Genomic DNA, 18,084 nt, shown 5'->3' with positions numbered 1-18,084 from the left:
CGAGGCCCAATAGGGTGGCGGGCCCCGGCAGTCCCGCCCCGGCCCTGACCGCTCAGCCCGCGCTTGGCAGGCCTAGGTAGCCCGCCGCCGGGCAGCTGGGAGCAGTGGCCGGCGCTAGGATTTCGCCTACCCCGGTTCGTTCGCTCGCTCGCCAGCCAGTACGACCCCTCACCCGCTCGGGATGGCTGGTTACCTGCGGGTTGTACGCTTGCTCTGTAGAGCCTCCGGTTCCGGGCCGGCCTGGGCGCCGGCAGCCTTAACAGCCCCCAACTTGCAAGAGCAGCCGCGGCGCCACTGTGAGTGCCACGAGGAGGGTCCGGGCGGGGTGCGCGCCTGGCACCGCGACGCGGCGTCCTTCCGGGCGGGGACCAGCGAGCGCGACCCAGGACGCTCGCGAGCCGGGGACGGCGGGGTAGGGCACATAAAGAGCCGGCGGACGGGGACGTGCTCCCCTGCCCCACCTTCCAGGCCGTGCCAATCGCGGGGGGCGGGGGGAGGACTTGAAGGAAGGTGGCAACTGGTGGCCCGGGCGATGCCGGCCCTGCTGCCCTGCGCCCCCAGATTTTCCTGCAGGGGGTGCGGGGGGTATCCCGGGCTCGGAGCGTATTCTGCCCGTCCTGCGACCCTGGAGGGAGACGAAGCAACCGAGTGGGTACTGGAGCGCCTGGCCCGCTCCACGCGAGTGAGGTAGGGTCCCGGCGCGGTCCCTGCTCAGACAAAGGAGGGGAAGGAGGAGGTATCCACTTCCCCTGCCTTCTCACCCGGGCGCGCAGTGATCCCTCCTCGCTGTCAGGCCCTCGTCAGCTATTTATGGAGCCTTTTACGCGAGAGTTGGAGGAGTCTCCTTTTTATTTTCGCTTTGGACGCCCCCATTCTCCTTGTCGACCCACTTGAAGCTCCATCCTTGGGCCTCTCCTTGGCTTGACCTGTCTCTTCTCGCCAGCCCGCTCCTGAGCTGCTCCTTGGCCCTGCCGCGCTCACCCGACTGGGGAGACCCGGCAGCCGCGCCAAAATGTCACTTTCCCGAATTGTTCGTCACAGCTTCTGTGATACCCTTAGTTTCCTACTTAGGAGAGAAGACAATAGTCTTAATAAGCAGGGCATAATAAGCAAGAGTTAGCCTGAACTTCCACTACCAAGGCAGGCTGCCAGGTCTGGCATTGGTCGGCCCCCTGGCTCTCCATCGCCAGCTACAAGAGACAGGGAACGATGTAGGTCCCTTAGCTCTGTCGAATGCCTGTTGCCACGGAACACCCTATCCTGACCTGGCCAGCAGCTCCCTGGAGTGAGGAGGAGGGGATGGGCCCAGGCAAGCTGGTCTTACTGCTAGAGTAGGTAATCTTTAACCTAGTGTGGGAGCAGCTGACCAGAGCTGAGAAGAGCCCCAGCACCCCACCTCCCCTTTCAAGGAGAAAGGGGCATTTCTGTTTTTCTACTCATGAGATTTATCTCTAAGGAGTCGGCCCTGCAACTCGAGGTTCTAAGTGTCCCCAGGTCCCAAAAAAGTTTCCCATGTGGCACCACGTTCAGCAAAAGATGGTGGAAGTTAGATACATTTTCCAATTCTCCCCTTTTTTTTTTCTGCACTGATGGTAAAAAAAGAAACAAAAAACCCCACACAAACAAGAAAAGCCCCTTTGAGGCCTGAATTTTGATAACACATGAAAAGAGCAGTCAGTTTCAGGTCCTTCCAGAAGCCCCCAAGTGGGCTTGGTTATTAACGAGGAGAACTTGGTTGGACATGAGACTGTACAATTGTGACCTCTGCTAGCTTGTTACTTGGCAACACTGCTGGAGACAGAATACTTGGCATTCCCCTTGATGACAAGGAAAGAATATGCTTTGGCTAAAATACTTTTGTGTTTTTGCTGCCAGGTAATTCCCACATGTGTCTCCTTCTAGTTTTGCAACTCATAGGCCTCCAGCGACTGCTGGTGGTGGTTCTGATTAAGTTAGTTTGGGGAAGTGAGGGACACTGCTCAGTGGGAGAATTATCTATCCTTCCTTGGCTCAACTCCTAGTCTGGGAACTTCTTCATTTCCTCACCCTGTCCCTTAACTTTTCAGATCTTGGTGATTTGCCTGCACTCTTAGATTCCAGAGGAAATTATTTAATGATTGTTCAGTTTTGCAGACCCACCAGTAGGGTTGTGTGTTCTCCACTGAGCCTTGTTTCATCCACATCAGATAAGACCACAGCTATCCCATCAGAGCTATTTTTGAGTAGTCGTGTTTAGGCCCAGTAGGTTTTGAGGAAAAGCCTCTAGAAAGGCTTGGGGCCTGCCTCCAGATCCTTTGTGTGAGGCTGAGGCCTCTTTCACTGATTCCAGGATGGGGTGCTGGACACTGCTGTCTGATTACTGGAAGCCAGCCTCTGTGGCCTGCCCTGGAGTTTACACTTTTGTAAATCATGTTTAAAATGCCAGCGGATTGCAAATATTAACACATGATAAACTGTGAGCTACTCCTGGTGCAGTTTTGTGGTGAGGACTCACTGGCCTCTGTGTGGTAATGCATCCCAGGATGGGGGAGGGGAGGGAGTACTTTTCATCCAAAGAGGAGGTTATGGCAGAGCAGTCCTTAGCACAGATTGAATTGACCATAACTTGACATTCATTCATGGATTCAACAAATATTGTGCTTCTACTATGTGCCAAGCACTGTGCCAGGGACACTCTGGGGACAGAGTTGGGAATAAGAGACAAAAACTTCTGCCCTATGGAACTTAAATTCTAATGTGGGGACGGACAGTAGACAAGAACTAAGGAGAACAAATAAGCAAGGAAGGTGTGGGTGAAAGTTTGGATAGGGCTGCCAGAAAAGACCCCACTGAATGCAGTACTGAGGGAGTGAGGGAAGCAGGCCATTTAGTGTTCAGGGGAAGAGAGGACTGCAGGTGCCAAGGTCACGATGCAGGAGGGCACCTTTGCTTGTTGGAGAAGCAGAAAGTAAGGCTGGCTCAGAGTGCAGAAGGCGAGTGATGGGACATGAGGTCAGACAGTGGAGGTCATGGGGGGCTTGTAGGCCGTTTTTGAGGATTTTGGCCTTCTCTGAGTGAAAGAGGCGGCCTTGCAGGGTTTTGAGAGGAGTGTTGTGACCTGATTTACATTTTAACAGGAGCATTCTGGCTTCAGGGACCTGGTAGGAGGCCTTAGTCAGAATCTGGCAAGAGAGCATGGTGGCTTTGACCGTGGTGGCGGTACTGGGGTGGGTGGATTCTGGATGAATTTTGACGGAAGAGCCAGTAGAGGTTTTTTGGTGGTTTTGATGTGGGTGTGAGAGAAAGGGAGGAGTGAAGGATGACACCAAAGAAAATACTAGAGTCTCTTCCAGAACTGCTGCCCTGCCTTTTTGAGCCCTCTGGAATTGGGGGCTTCCCCCTACATTCTTCTGGGCCATGCTGGCTGAGCAGCCTCTCTTCTGCTGACAGCAGCATGGGTAGGAATGTGATGAAAGCAGTTCAGTTAAGTAGACAGGGAGGTGGAGGGGTGGCTGTCTTGGGAGGAACCTCTAGCCTGGAGGCTAGGTCTACTTACTTGAGCAGCAAGTAGATACTGAAACCGGGATGGTTTTGTTGTTTTTGTTTTTTAATGTTTATATATTTGGTGGTGTCGGGTCTTAATTGTGGCAGGCGGGCTCCTTAGTTGCGGTTCCAGGGCTCCTTAGTTGCGGCATGCAGGCTCCTTAGTTGTGGCATGCAAACTCTTAGTCACAGCATGCATGTGGGATCTAGTTCTCTGACCAGGGATCAAACCTGGGCCCCCTGCATTGGGAGCGTGGAGTCTTATCCACTGCATCACCAGGGAAGTCCCTGGGGATGGGTTTTGAAATCCTTACTTGGTGTTCGGTGCTAGGAGTTGGCCTAATGGGCCTCTTGTGACTGATGTAATTCCATCCCACACCCTGGCCCAGAGGACAGTGTTTGTGCAGCCTGTCATCTGAAGAGATCATGGCGGCTGTCCCTAGTAGGCCTTCAGGGAGGCCCAGCCACTGTTCTTTGAATTTCAGGTAACGTGTCACCTCTTGTCTCCCAGAGAGGGGCAGACGGTGTGGATGTCTCCACCATAGTGGCTGAACAACAGACATGGTCTCAAACCCAATGCCTTGGGGCACTCTGGAGGGCACGTGGCAGGCCTGGAATGGAGGGAGAGGCTGTCCTCATACCAGCCCATCCTTCATCCTTGCCAGGAGTGAGCGTGGGCTCAGTGGGACGAAGCGACTCATTCTTCAAGAGGGACTGGATTTTTATGTAAAATCTTCTCGGTGTTTTTTTTTCTTTTGGTGGGGCGACTGGTTTAAATTAAACATTAAAGACTTTTTTAATTTCTTATTTTTTATTGTGGTAAAAAATGCATAACAAAAATTTCCATCTTAATCATTTTTATGTGTGCAGTTCAGCAGTGTAAAATACATTCACATTGTTGTTCAACGATCTCCGCAGCTTTTTCATCTTGCAGAACTGAAACTCTGTACCCATTAAACAACTACCCTTCATCCTCTCCCCCCCAGCCCCTGGAAACCACCATTCTTCTTTCTGTTTCTATAATTTTGACCACTCTAGGTACCTCATATAAGTGGAATCAGACAGTATTTGGTTTTTTGTGACTGGTTTGTTTCACTTAGCAGAATTCCCTCACGGTTCTTCCATGTTTTAGAGTGTGTCAGCATTCCTTCCTTTTTAAGGCTGAATAAGATCCCATTGTCTGTATATAGCACATTAAAAAAAATATTCAAGTTAAAATCTATTGACCTTCTGAGTAAGGTGTAGGAATTGTGAAAAGCTTAGGTGATATAGTTATTAAATCCTTACATATTTAATACTGTTTCTAATTTATCATGAGTTATTTCCCAAAAATGTTAATCACAGCTGGATTGAAAAAGTATTTGGGTAATACATAAAGTGTCCATAGGAGCAAGCACCCTAAGTTTTTATCATATGCTGATAGAGAATTGTTTTAGGTGTTACAGCTTATGAGGTCCACAGTTTGACTGAATGGGTTAAATAAGCCTCTGTTGCTGTTTAACTGCATTGTAATTACCAAAAGTAATAATGCATGTAATTAAAAATAACAGAGAAGCTTTTTTAATTAAAAGATCTTCTGCTCCAAAAAACAAACAAACAAACAAAGTATTTGGGAAAGGTGGTGATGTTGTTTATATAAGTATACCACATTATAAGTCTGCTGGTGATCCAAAGAGAATTTGTCTTTGTGGAGTTTGAAGCAAAAGAACAAGCGGCAAAAGCTATTGAGGTAGGTCCAGATCCATCACTAAAACATGGAAGCACTTCCTTTTTTAGTTTCAAAGCAAGTACATCCATGTTGAAGTGGTGGGCAGCCCAGTTTTGGAAAAAAAACTTGGAATCATGAACATAGTTTAACTTTTTGGAGGAAAGTTTTTCTTAAACTTCCTGGGTTAGTTCCCAGAGTCCTATTCTCCTCTTGAAGGTTCATATCACATTTTGTTTATCCATTCATCTGTTGGTGGACACTTGGGTTGCTTCCACCTCTTGGCTATTGTGAATAATTGTTATGAACATGGGTATACAAATATATATATATATATATATTTTTTTTTTTTGCAATACGCGGGCCTCTCACTGTTGTGGCCTCTCCTGTTGCGGAGCACAGGCTCCGGACGCGCAGGCTCAGCGGCCATGGCTCACGGGCCCAGCCGCCCCGCGGCATGTGGGATCTTCCTGAATCGGGGCACGAACCCATGTCCCCTGCATCGGCAGGCAGACCCTCAACCACTGCGCTACCAGGGAAGCCCTATTTTTTAATTTTTTTGAGGAACCATCATACTGTTTTCCATAGTGGCTGCACCATTTTACATTCTCGCCAGCAATGCACAAGGGTTCCAGTTTCTTTACATCCTCACCAACATTTGTTACTTTATGATTTTTGGTCTTTTGTTTTTTGGGTTTTTTTGATAGTAGCTATCCTAATGGGTGTGAAGTGGTATCTCATTGCAGTTTTGATTTGCATTTGCCTAATGATTAGTGACATTGAACATCTTTTTATGAGCGTATTGACCATTTGTGGAGAAATATCTATTCAAGTCCTTTGCCCGTTTATTAATCAGGTTATTTGTTTTTTTGTTGTTATTAAAATTGCCTGATTTTTAAGCCTTGGTCACCAATCAACATTAAAGAAAACCCCTACGACCTGGGCCAAACAAAATGAGCCTCTGCTGCTATGACTCACATCACTGCCCCCAGTCCTCGGCTCCTCTGGGAAGTTGCTTTGAGGGAGGCTGCACACCTGACTTTGATAACAGCGCTGCTTGCTCTCTCCATTACTGATAGGTTTTCCCTTCTATACTCACTCTTTGAGGACAGGCATTGTTGTGTTTAGGTGTTTCAGGAAGGGGTGCTTACCCTTAGCACCTGGTTGTAAATAAGTGGGCCCTGTGGTCTCTGAGGGTTTGACACCTGCATACACAGCTGGGAAGGCTGCCTGCTGTGATCTTGATATTGAACTCCCCCATCGAGGAGTGTGGTGTCCAAAGACACCAGCTGCTGTGCCTGAAGCCCAAAGCTTGAGCAGAGCCCAGGCTGAGGCTGAACCCTTTAGGACTGGCCCCAAATGGGTCTCTACTTAGGGAACTTGATTACCGTAGGCTCGGTACATTAAAAAAAAAAAAAATTGATTGGCTCTCATCACATTAACTCATAGAAGATGCTCCTAAAATCTAAGCTAGCTCGCAACAGCCCAACAGACTTTCTGTAGGTCCTAAAGCCCTTTCCACTCAAGCTTTAGACCAGAAATGCTGAAGGAATTTAGTAGCTTGGGTCCAAAGTCCTCACTGCATCTTGGGAAGAGCTGAAGCGGTGTCAGCCGTGTCCACCATGTTTTCTGGGGAATGAAATATTTTGAGTCTGTGTTTGCTTTCCGCTTCTCTACATATGGCCCACAAAAGCATCCAGAGGCTGCACTTGAGCCAGGGCCCTGGGACACAGGTGAGGCCTATCCTGACCCTGACACAAGCCATGCTTCCTGGGTCTCATTTTTCTTCCCTGTTAGATTAAGAAAAAAAAAAATCTGTTTGCACATCTCTGGAAAGTGAGTTATTCTGCTGCACATAATTCACCTTTTTCTTAGCGGGTTGGGATGTCATCATGAGTCATGGCAGTGGTGTGTTTCATAGGACAGTGATGTGTTTGGGGTCTTTTGGGCTTTGGTCCCTTTTGTTTTCATGAGCCTAGGTAGCCATGCTTCTTCATTTTTCTAGGCCTGCTTTTCACAGGCTTCTGTCCCTTGCTGTCAGCCTAGCAGATGTCACTTGGGGTTTTCATCCTGTCCCCTCTTCTGATTTGCTGTGTCTAATCTTCGGTGAGTTGAAAGACCCATAGCTACATCTGTAAGGATTGTGTGTAACATAAGACTAAATGGGCCCTAAGTAAGGGCTGAGCAGGGCCCCTTTGGGGACAGGGCCCTGCTTTCATCTGGGGTTCAGCAGAAGGTGACACTTCCTGGGGTGACTGAGGCAGGGTTGTAGGTTTCACATAGATCTTGTTGCCGTGCTCTTCAGCTGCTGTTTCTTCCAAGGCTGTGGCCAGAGGCACATGCTGGTGCTTGGGTGCCCCTGCTGCAGGTTAAGGGTCAATAAGCCTCACCCACAGCAGCCTGCACTGATAAATTGGATGGGCCATTTTCTTTCTTTTTTTGGGGGCTGTGCCCCACGGCATGTGGGATCTTAGTTCCCCGACCAGGGATCGAACATGTGCCCCCTGCATTGGAAGCACGGAGTCATAACCACTGGACCTCCAGGGAAGTCCCGTGGACGATTTTCTTGAGTTTTGTTTGGAATTCACTTCCCAGACTGTTGGTTTTTCTCATGAGTCAGACTTTCCTTGAAGAGCCTCCACCAGCTCCTGTTTCCTCCTCCACCATCTCCCTGGGCCTGGATCAGTCACTCGTCCAGTCCTTTGATGCATCTCTGGCAGGACTGGCGGACCTGAGCCTGCGTGGATCAGGGCTTCTGCATTCCATTCCCAGGTGCCCATCAAGGAAGGTGTGGATCTTCCTGGATCTGCTGTTTTCAAGCTGTGTGAGCTTTGGCAGTGAGCTGACAACCTCTCTGAGCCTTAATTTCCTCACATTTAAAGTGGAGATAATGATACAGTAAGTCCCTTACATATGAATGAGTTCCTTTCAGAGAGCGCGTTCCTAAGTCCGATTTTTCATAAGTCCAACAAAGTTAGCCTAGGTACCCAACTAACAAAATCGGCTCTATAGTACTGTAATGTAATAGGTTTATAATACTTTTCACACAAATAATACATAAAAAACAAACAGACACACAAAAAATAAAACATTTTTAATCTTGCAGTGCAGTACAGTACCTTGGAAAGTACGGTAGTACAGTACAACAGCTGGCATCCAGGGGCTGGCATCGAGCGAACAGGCAAGAAGAATTACTGACTGGAGGAGGGAGAGGAGGTGGGACATGGTAGAGCCGAAGGATCGGCAGCAATAGGAGACAGAGGGCAAGCAGCAGTTTCACTCATTCACATCCTGGGCTTGAAATAAAGATACTGTACTACTGCACTCTATACAGTACTGTACAGTAAAGTACACAAAAGCACACCCACTTGTAGAGGATGCGAGCATGTGACAATGTACACCAGACACATGAGCTAACTTACATGATTGGACATGCGAACGCATGTTCGCATCTTTGAAAGTTCACAACTTGAAGGTTCGTATGTAGGGGACTTACTGTACTCCCCTTGGGAGTGGTTCAGAGGATTAAATGTGAAGGGTGTGGTACACCCTCAGGCCCATGGGAGGTGATCTATATAGTTTCCCTGCTCACTTCATGTTACTCAGGCTCTCAGGTTGCAAGCAACAATCAGAGGAAGTGTTTGGAAGGACACGGGGTAGCTCATGGAATTGCAGGGATTGGACAAGAGGGGATTCCAGGCTACCCTGGGGAACTGGGTGGCAGCAGCCGAAGGCAACCTCTGCCCGGCTTGCTGCTTGACAAGGTGACCCCAGCTGGCTCTCATTCTCTGTGTTGGTCTCCTCTGCTGTCAGGTTCCAGGAGAAAGGATCTGACTGGCCAGGCTGGCATCTGGCTAGTCCCAGCTGGCCAGACTCAGCGGGGGATCCAGCTCCCCCCGGGTGGTCCCGGGGCTGCTCCTGCAGGAGGGGGAGTGAATGCTGGGCAGCTGGGCCCTGGCTGACACTCCTCCCTCCATGGTGAAGGGTGGGTCTGGCCGGAGAGGAGAGGGGCTCCCCCACCAGCCTCCCCAGGGGTATGATGTGCTATGTGTGTCTGGTCCTAGATGCCGACAAGAGGATCAAGGTGGCGAAGCCAGTGGTGGAGATGGACGGCGATGAGATGACCCGTATTATCTGGCAGTTCATCAAGGAGAAGGTAGTTCCCTCCCGAAGTGGGCGGCCTTCCACATGGCCGGCCGGGCTCAGTGTTCAGTCCCCACTTCGGGTCCCCAGGGTTCACCCGTCACCCTGGTGGGCAGGAGCAGTCCTGATTTTCCCCTTCCGTCCACCCTTCTGTCATGTCCAGACCACTCATGGCTCTTAAGACGTCAGGCAGGGGACTGTCCTCAGCCATCTGTGTCACGTGCTCGTGCCAAAGCCAGCATGTTTTCAAAACTGTGTGCAGATTCAAGCCTGACCCTGTATCATGTCGTTTTTTTGTTTTTTTCATTTGTTTTGTTTTTTTCAAACTCGTGTTTCAGCATGAATTGACTATCCTTCGGGACTTTCTTCTTTTCCTTTTTTTAATTTATTTTTTATTGGAGTATAGTTGAATATATCATCTTGATCTCCTACATTCCTATGTGCACCCTTGAGGGAGTGAGAGAAGAACAGGGCCGGAGTGCGGGGGGACCACATCATTAACCTTTCCTTAGCGGTTCAAGGATGTCATCGCGAGTTGTGGCGTGGGGTCTGTTGGAGGACAGTGATATGTTTGAGCCACCATGGCAGACGGTTCCCAGGGTGGCTGCTTGGCTTCTCCAAAGTCGCTGTGGGCTGGGTCTGCCTGGGAGAGCACCTTGTCCATGTGCCTGTCCCCAAGAAGAAGGTTGAGAATCACCACTTCTGAGTGGGGATGAAGAGGGAACCCGCTGTATAGAGAACCCTAGATGCACTTGGAGTTGGGGTTTGGCTGAACTGATGGGCCACCGCAGGGGGGGTGTGGTCCACGCTAGGGGATGAGCCCTCCGATGGGCTGCAGCCTGGTCTGCCAGCCTCTCTCCAGAGCCCCGGCCTCTTGCCAGCTTTGGCCAGCCCACCGCTGGCCTTTCCTCTTCCCTGCCCTGGCGGGGTGTCCCCTGCCACCGTCCCCACATGACCCCGAGTCACAGTCATCTGGGCTGATGCCAGGCCCCGGCCGTCTGTCTCTAGCTCATCCTGCCCCATGTGGACGTCCAGCTCAAGTATTTTGACCTGGGGCTCCCAAACCGTGACCAGACCAATGATCAGGTCACCATCGACTCCGCGCTGGCCACCCAGAAGTACAGCGTGGCTGTCAAGTGTGCCACCATCACCCCTGACGAGGCCCGTGTGGAAGGTGCGAGGGGCGCGGGGGCGGGCGGCTGGGACAGTGCGGGCTGGGAAGTGACCCTGGTCTCCCTGCGAATGCCCAGCACACAGCGGAGCCTCCAAGGTTCCTGTGGAGGAGGCTGGGGAGGGGAGGTTGAGGGCTGGCCTAGGTTCCACAGTTGGGGGTGGCAAAGCTGGGGCCAGGGTCTGTGTCCCCTGCTCCCAGGCTGGTGGTGTTTCTGCTGTGCCGTGTGGCTCTGGCCAGTGTGGGTGTCACTGGTCACAGAGCTGATGCTGACACTGTCACAGTGAGGACAGCCTCTTTGGGCAGCCTGCCCCCCTGGCCTCCTGGACTGCTTTGCAGGCAGGTTTACAGAGAGACTCTGGGGCCCCCTCTGTCCAGGGTAGTGCTGGGTGTCAGGCCTGTGTCCTTCAGAGGCTCGGAACGTCCCTCGTGTCCCGCCACTGTCTTGGCACTGCAGGTCTGCCCTTTGCCTCTGTGGCCGTGGAGCGGTCTCAGGTGCCCCACCAGGCTTGGACAGGCCGCTGGTCCTCGGTTCTGGGGGCTGCTCTCGAGGGTTCCATGAAATGGCACCAGTGTGTGGGTAAAGGATCCGGGTTTGGGAAATTCAAGAAAGGGTGGTTTCAGAACTTGCAGAGTTCTGTCTCCCCACTTCCTGCAGTATGAGGGGCCTTAAGGAAACCTTCAAGACATCTCCAAACTCTGCAGGCCTCCTCCTGTCAGGCAGGTTGTTCCCGACCTCAGGGTATGGAATCATTTTAGTGCTAAGCTCTTTCAGCTGGTTTTCTTTGATTTCTCCTGAACCCTGGGATTCATACATCCCCACTTTATGGACAAGGAAGTAGAGGGTCACAGTCTTAGTAATTTAGGCTGAACCCAGCGGTGAGTGGCAGTGCTGGGGCTAGAACCAGAGCATCTGGAGTGAGGCCGCACACTGCCAGGTTCATCAGACAGCTATGTCCAAGTGTGATGTGGGAATAATAATAACTGACAGAGGGGACTTCCCTGGTGGTCCAGTGGCTAAGACTCCATGCTCCCAATGCAGGGGGCCCAGGTTCAATCCCTGGTCAGGGAACTAGATCCCACATGCATGCCGCAACTAAAGATCCTCCTGCATGCTGCAACTGAAGATCCTGCATGCGGCAACGAAGATCTCGCCTGCCACAACTAAGACCCGGTGCAACCAAAAAAAAAAAGTATATATATGTATATGTATATACATATATGTGTGTGTGTATATATATATATATGTGTGTGTGTATATATATATATATATATATATATATATGTATATATATAAAATAACTGACAGAGCCCTTACCATGTGCCAGCCACTGTTCTAGGTACTTTACACATGCATGCATTTAATCCTCACGACAACCCAAAAGGCCAGGTGTTTTATCAGCAATTTCATTTTATGGCTTAAGTTCAGCCACTTGCCTAAGGCTGACAGTCAGAGGTGGTGCCACAGCTGGACCCTGAAGACAGGAAATCTGATTCGGGAGCCCACGTGCACACTCTAGACTCTGCTGCTGCTTCCCCGCAGATGATTTTTAGGACCCCCATCTGTGTTCTTGCTTGGGGTTCAAATTCTGGTTGGAAGGTGGGGGCTGCAGTGGGGCCACTTCATCTTTGTCCTCATAGAGTTCAAGCTGAAGAAGATGTGGAAGAGTCCCAATGGAACCATCCGGAACATCCTCGGGGGGACTGTCTTCCGGGAGCCCATCATCTGCAGAAACATCCCACGCCTCGTCCCTGGCTGGACCAAGCCCATCACCATTGGCAGGCACGCCCACGGCGACCAGGTCGGCCACGGTGGGAGTGGGGCTCCAAGGGCCTGGGTCCCGCATCTGGAGCACTTGGCCTGAGCCACCCTCTCACCTCTGCAGTACAAGGCCACAGACTTTGTGGCTGACCGGGCTGGCACATTCAAGATCGTCTTCACCCCAAAGGACGGCAGCGGAGCTAAGGAGTGGGAGGTGTACAGCTTCCCCGCTGGTGGCGTGGGCATGGGCATGTACAACACGGATGAGGTGAGCAGCGGCTCCCCGGCTCCCTCCCCCCACGCCTGTCTCTCCATCTCCAGCCACATCGGGTTGGTGGTTCTGACTATTCCTGCATCGGTGGCCTGAAGGTCTGAGGCCTGAGAGCAAATGCATCTTAGGTGTGTCCGAGGGCCCTGCGGTGGGCCCGGTGTGGAGGGCTGTCCCACTCCTGCCCAGCCAGGTGCTTGTGCTCCCCACCATTCCTGCACTCCCTCTCGGGTGCGTCCTTGGGGGCACATTGGTGGTCAGCTCTTGGCTTACAGCAAACTGGGTAAGCACTTCTTCCCCTCCCTACCCCCACCTCTTGGCTTTCCTTTCCTCTGTGGTTGGGCTCACTCTCAGGCTGTGAAGAAATGGCCACCAGTAGCTTCAGGCTTATCGCTGCCAGCCTGGCTACCCTATCAGAAAAGAGCCCCGCCTTTTTTTTTTTTTTTTTTGCTGCACTGTGGCATTCAGGATCTTAGTTCCCGGACCAGGGATTGAACCCATGCCCCCTGCAGTGGAAGTGTGGAGTCTTAACCACTGGACCACCAGGGAGGTCCCGGAAAAGAGCCTTTTTGCTCATGATTCCAGCAAAAGTACAGGCCTGGGTCACATGGCCATCTCTGAGCCAATCATGGAGGCCCAGGGGAGGAAGGGCTCTGATTGGATAAGCCCAGGACACACTATCAAGTCTAGAGACGGGCAGGTGGGCTGAGGGCATTAGCCCCACCCCAGCCATATGGTCTAAGAAGTGGGGAGGGTGGTAGCTTTCCAAAGCAGTTGGTGGGGCTACTTCGTCCCAGAAATTGGGAGGGGGATGCTGGGCCAGTAGAAACAATAGATGCTCACTCCAGGGAGGCTGGGTTAACCCCAGCTGCCTGCGAGGGTCCTGTGGAGGGAAGGGATGCCGTTCCCAGGGCCTGGGCCCGCCCTGGGGGACCACACCAGGGACCTCTCTCTCCCTGCAGTCCATCTCGGGTTTTGCGCACAGCTGCTTCCAGTATGCCATCCAGAAGAAGTGGCCACTCTACATGAGCACCAAGAACACCATTCTGAAAGCCTATGACGGGCGCTTCAAGGACATCTTCCAGGAGATCTTTGAGAAGTAATGGCCCCTCCCTTTAATACTTCTCAGGGACGCCATGGCCCTTCTTCCCTGTCCCCTCAGCCGCCCTTACCCACCCAGGGAGATGGCTGTCCCAGTGCATCTGTCTCAGCTCTGAGGCTCAGGGAGGGATCCCCAACCTGTCAGCCTCCCGCTCTCTCCCCACAACAGGCCCTTTTGCTCCCAGGCACTACAAGACCGAGTTCGACAAGAATAAGATCTGGTACGAGCACCGCCTCATTGACGACATGGTGGCTCAGGTCCTCAAGTCTTCGGGCGGCTTTGTGTGGGCCTGCAAGAACTACGACGGAGACGTGCAATCAGACATCCTGGCCCAGGGTACGCTGGCAGCACCTGCTCCCTGCGGGGATGGACTGTTGATTTTCCCTAGCTGGGGGGATTTTCTCCTTCGGGGAGAACACTTCTCTAGCGGAGCAGCAGGACTGGGGCTTGCCTGCTCATTTCAGGGTCTCCTGTGGACAGCAGGGGCCAGGGGCTCCCTGGTGTCTGAGTGAGGAAGGATCCTAAGTTAGCTTTGGACTGGGGTATTACTAGGGCTGCCGTTCCAGAGGAAGGAGGACGTAGGAATTCAGGTGCTAAAGGGCTAGATGTGTTAGCCCTGAGGTTGTTCCTGTCCATGAAAGGGCCAAGTGACTCTGCTTGGCTCCAGGTTTGGACTAGGTTTGGCTCTAGTAGAAAAAGGGGAGTAAGCACAACCGGATGCTCTTTACATTACAGAGAATTTGTTTTGCACAGTAAACCTTTTGGATGTAGGAGAATATTGGGGATGATGCAAACCCCCAGGCCCCAGAGCATCCTGAAACACAAATTGGGTTGCAGCAGAAAGCCTGCGTGAAGCCGTTAGGGAAGAACAGAAAGAAATAGCCCAATTGTATTGGGAATGAGAGCAGGAAAGAGTGGGAGGAGGCCACATGTATCCATAGCGAGTGGAAGAGAAACAGGCTCTGTGAGAGGGGGCGAGGTCTAGCTCCTGATAAGGAGAAAAGTGAGGCCCACGCCAGGTTGTGATGAAAAGGCAGAGGGTCTCAGTGCTTTATAAAAACCTTTGACTTTATTTTGAAAAGTTTGGTGTGATCCTCTCACTAGAACAATTCCCATCTAGGATGGGAGCATGAAAAGCCCTAGCAGACAAGAGAAAGGCGTGAAAGGTACCCTTAAGTGTATGAAGATTGGTGAGTGTGAAGGTCCCAGGTGCAAATGGAGAAGGGATTCCCCCTTCCTCTGCCCCAACAGCAAAAATTCTTACACAAATAATTTTCCTCTAGAAGTTGCCCACTTTTTCTTTCTTGGGCATTCAGAATTCTTATTTTGGTGCTGTGGGGGTGCTTTTGAAAACTAGGAGACCTTGGCCACAGAAAAGGTTGACATCTGGATTTGGGAAATCTTGGAAATAAATCACAAAGCTTTAAAGTGGCCTGAAAGAGCAGATAAAGTGATCACTGTGAAACAGCTGGCTGCAGGCTTTATTCTTTCTGCTTGAATGAGCCTCCTGGTCACCAGCCAGGGTGGGTGGGCAGAATTTTGGGGGATCTTATGCCCTGGGGGGACCATAGACTCTGGGGCACCTGGAGGTAGGGGATGCAGAATTATGCTAACAGGCTGATGACAACCACCTCTGAGTGCCCCTCTGCCCTGTACTGGGCCCTGGAGACCCAGGACAACAGTAGACAAGCCTGAAACAGTCTCTGTTCTCCCAGTTATAGGTGGGGGTGGGTGGAGACACAGCAAGGAAGCAGCTACAACAGCTGGAGGGCAGGTGGGCTCAACCCCAGTGGCCTGAGGAAAGGTGCCGGCACCGAGAGGATGTCTTCCTACTTTCCAGGCTTTGGCTCCCTTGGCCTGATGACGTCCGTGCTGATCTGCCCGGATGGGAAGACCATTGAGGCTGAGGCTGCTCATGGGACGGTCACGCGCCACTATCGGGAGCACCAGAAGGTGAGTGCGAGGACCGTGGCCTCATGACCATCTGCCCCCGGGGCCCGAGCCCACTGGCCCTGAGGGCTGGGAGCACGGGCCTGGTCCTGTCAGTCTAGAGGTGGGCAGCTGTGTCCAGGTGGCCCTCTTGTTGGCTGGTTGGCTCTTCATCCCCCTGTGACCCCTTCCCCCAGGGCCGGCCTACCAGCACCAACCCTATCGCCAGCATCTTTGCCTGGACGCGTGGCCTGGAGCACCGGGGGAAGTTGGACGGAAACCAGGACCTGATCAGGTGAGTGCAGAAGGAGCGCCTGAGCCGGATCTGGGCAGGTTATGGGCCCTGGCTCCACACAGCTGGGGTCTCACTCTGCCCTGTCCCCTGCAGGTTTGCCCAGACCCTGGAGAAGGTGTGCGTCGAGACAGTGGAGAGTGGAGCCATGACCAAGGACCTGGCGGGCTGCATCCATGGCCTCAGCAAGTGGGTGGCCTGGGGTAGAGGGCAGGGCTGGCCTTCTGGGACCTCGGGGTCAGGTGGAAAGAAGCCCAGGGTCCTTCTTAGAGGCCTCCTCCTGAGTTAACTTAGCTGCCGGGGGCAGGACAGGTCCATGGCCCTGGGGGATGGCTCGGGCCAGCCTACGCACACCAGGCGCAGCGAGTGGGTCCAAATCCCTGAGGCTAGCTGCTCAGAATGTTTCCATCCCCTGCTGCACCCATCTCCCAGCTTCTCCCCAGAGAGCTTGTACCTAGTTGCCCACTCACCTGGAAAAGCAAAGACAGGCCTTACTGGGTTCCTGCCGAGTTTGCTGTGGCCTCTTGACCGTTGGCTCCAGGTGCCTCTGGCCTGTAGACCTCCCCGTGACCGCACGAGGGGGCTGCCGTCCGGATGCCTGAGCTCAGGCTCTGCCCTGGGAGGGCCCGGCTGGAGCGGCCCTCACGTGCAGGTGCTCTCTTGGCAGTGTGAAGCTGAACGAGCACTTCCTGAACACCTCGGACTTCCTGGACACCATCAAGAGCAACCTGGACAAAGCTCTGGGCCAGCAGTAGCGGGTGGGAGCGCTGCTGGCTGCCGTGGCGGCCGGGCTGGGGCCGAGCGGGTGGCCACAGGTCCCCCCCAACCCCGACACGCCCCCGCAGCGGAGGGTGAGCCTCACACCCCCTCTTTGGAGGCCTTTCTCGGGGACACTCTTTTTTATAAGCAAGATGTTTTTAAAAGTATCTGTGTGTTTCCCCTCATGGTGACATGAGGCAGGAACGGTGTGTTTTACCTCAGCCAGTGGTATGTTTTGCATACTGTAATTTATATTGCCCTCGGAACACATGGTGCCGTATTTAGCTACTAAAAAGCTCTTCACAAAACAGTCTGCTGTGTTCGTCCCTGAGGGGAAGGAGGCAGCTGGGGCCTAGAGGCAGAAGCCCTCAAAGGGCTGGCGGATTCCCCCGGGGGCTGCCCGGGGTGCCTTGGGTCACAGCAGGCCTCTGTCCAGTCAGGGGGCCACCGGGGGGAGGGGACCAGGCAGAAGGCCTGTGGGTTCCCTGGAATTTCCTAGCACGACCTGGCTTCTGTATCCTCTTTTCCATTTTGAGATTGTCACTTCCGATAGAGTACGGTTATATATATATATTTTTTCCTTTGATAGTTTTAACTTTCTAAACGTGCCCAGACCTCTTTATTTGCCTGTTTCTCAGTCCTCGAAACAGGTCCCACACAGTGGCCGCCTCAGTTCTCTTCCCCACGGCTGCCGGGGACTCAGGCCTGGGCCTGTGAGTGGGGCCCCCATGTGGTCCAGGCTAGTGAGTCCCAGACTTGGGTTCTTCTTCACCATTCTGTGGCAAAACTTGGAAAAGTAAGTTTATAAAGTTGCTATAAAGCTAAACAGATCCAACTTAAAGGGCTATCCTTTATTCGGGGATTATGTTCTACTTCTGGTGTTAAAATGTCCTAGGGAAGAGTTGTGTCTTTTTTTTTGGCCGCATGGCTTGCCGGGTCTCAGTTCCCTGACCAGGATCTGCAGTGAAAGCGCAGAGTCCTAACCATTGGACAGCCAGGGAATTCCCGAGTTGTGTCATCTTGACTTGAGAAAATAAATACTTGGCAACCCAAAGTCCATTTCCCACATTTGGGTGGGCTCTCACGTATTCTGAAACCCAATAGCTGGGAGCCTTGGTAGCTTTGAGATGGGCTTCAGCTGCCCACCTCCACTGACAGCTGCCTTCTGCGCTAAGACCACTCTTCCTCAGTAATCACTGGACTCCCGGCGCTCTAGGAGGAAAAGCTGGCGTGATGACTCTGGCTGGCCCAACTCCTGGGGGGAAGCTCAAGGTTTCCGGCCTCTTCCCCATCAGTAACGAAGGGCTGGCAGCTCCCCAAAAGGCACAGCCTCTGAAGCCCAGTCTGGCATCGGGAGCTGGCTTCTGTCCTGGTGGCCTGTTGGTGGGGAAGCGGCTTTTTCTCTTCGAGTGGTGGGAATTCTGGGGCCTT

The 18,084-nt window shown here is 52.4% G+C and overlaps 1 protein-coding gene across 2 annotated transcripts; it reads left to right on the top strand.

The window, feature by feature from the left end:
* Nucleotides 1–51: 51 nt before the first annotated feature.
* On the top strand, nt 52–16,961 carry IDH2 (isocitrate dehydrogenase (NADP(+)) 2). Of its 2 annotated transcripts, XM_067696922.1 has the most exons (11): nt 52–296; nt 9,292–9,383; nt 10,379–10,544; nt 12,183–12,343; nt 12,428–12,571; nt 13,534–13,670; nt 13,858–14,009; nt 15,514–15,626; nt 15,800–15,897; nt 15,991–16,083; nt 16,562–16,961. In XM_067696922.1, the coding sequence occupies exons 1-11, from the start codon at nt 182–184 to the stop codon at nt 16,647–16,649; spliced, it is 1,359 nt and encodes a 452-aa protein (XP_067553023.1). In that variant the 5' UTR covers nt 52–181; the 3' UTR covers nt 16,650–16,961. The 2 variants fall into 2 exon arrangements, with proteins under 2 accessions (XP_067553023.1, XP_067553033.1); XM_067696932.1 differs by lacking the exons at nt 52–296; nt 10,379–10,544 and having other exon boundaries at nt 9,294–9,383.
* Nucleotides 16,962–18,084: the final 1,123 nt, after the last annotated feature.

This window comes from Pseudorca crassidens, chromosome 1 (genome assembly GCF_039906515.1).
Source record: "Pseudorca crassidens isolate mPseCra1 chromosome 1, mPseCra1.hap1, whole genome shotgun sequence".
Taxonomy (NCBI): domain Eukaryota; kingdom Metazoa; phylum Chordata; class Mammalia; order Artiodactyla; family Delphinidae; genus Pseudorca; species Pseudorca crassidens.
The sequence above is the reverse complement of the archived record's forward strand: the minus strand, read 5'-3'. Positions and strand labels throughout refer to the sequence as shown.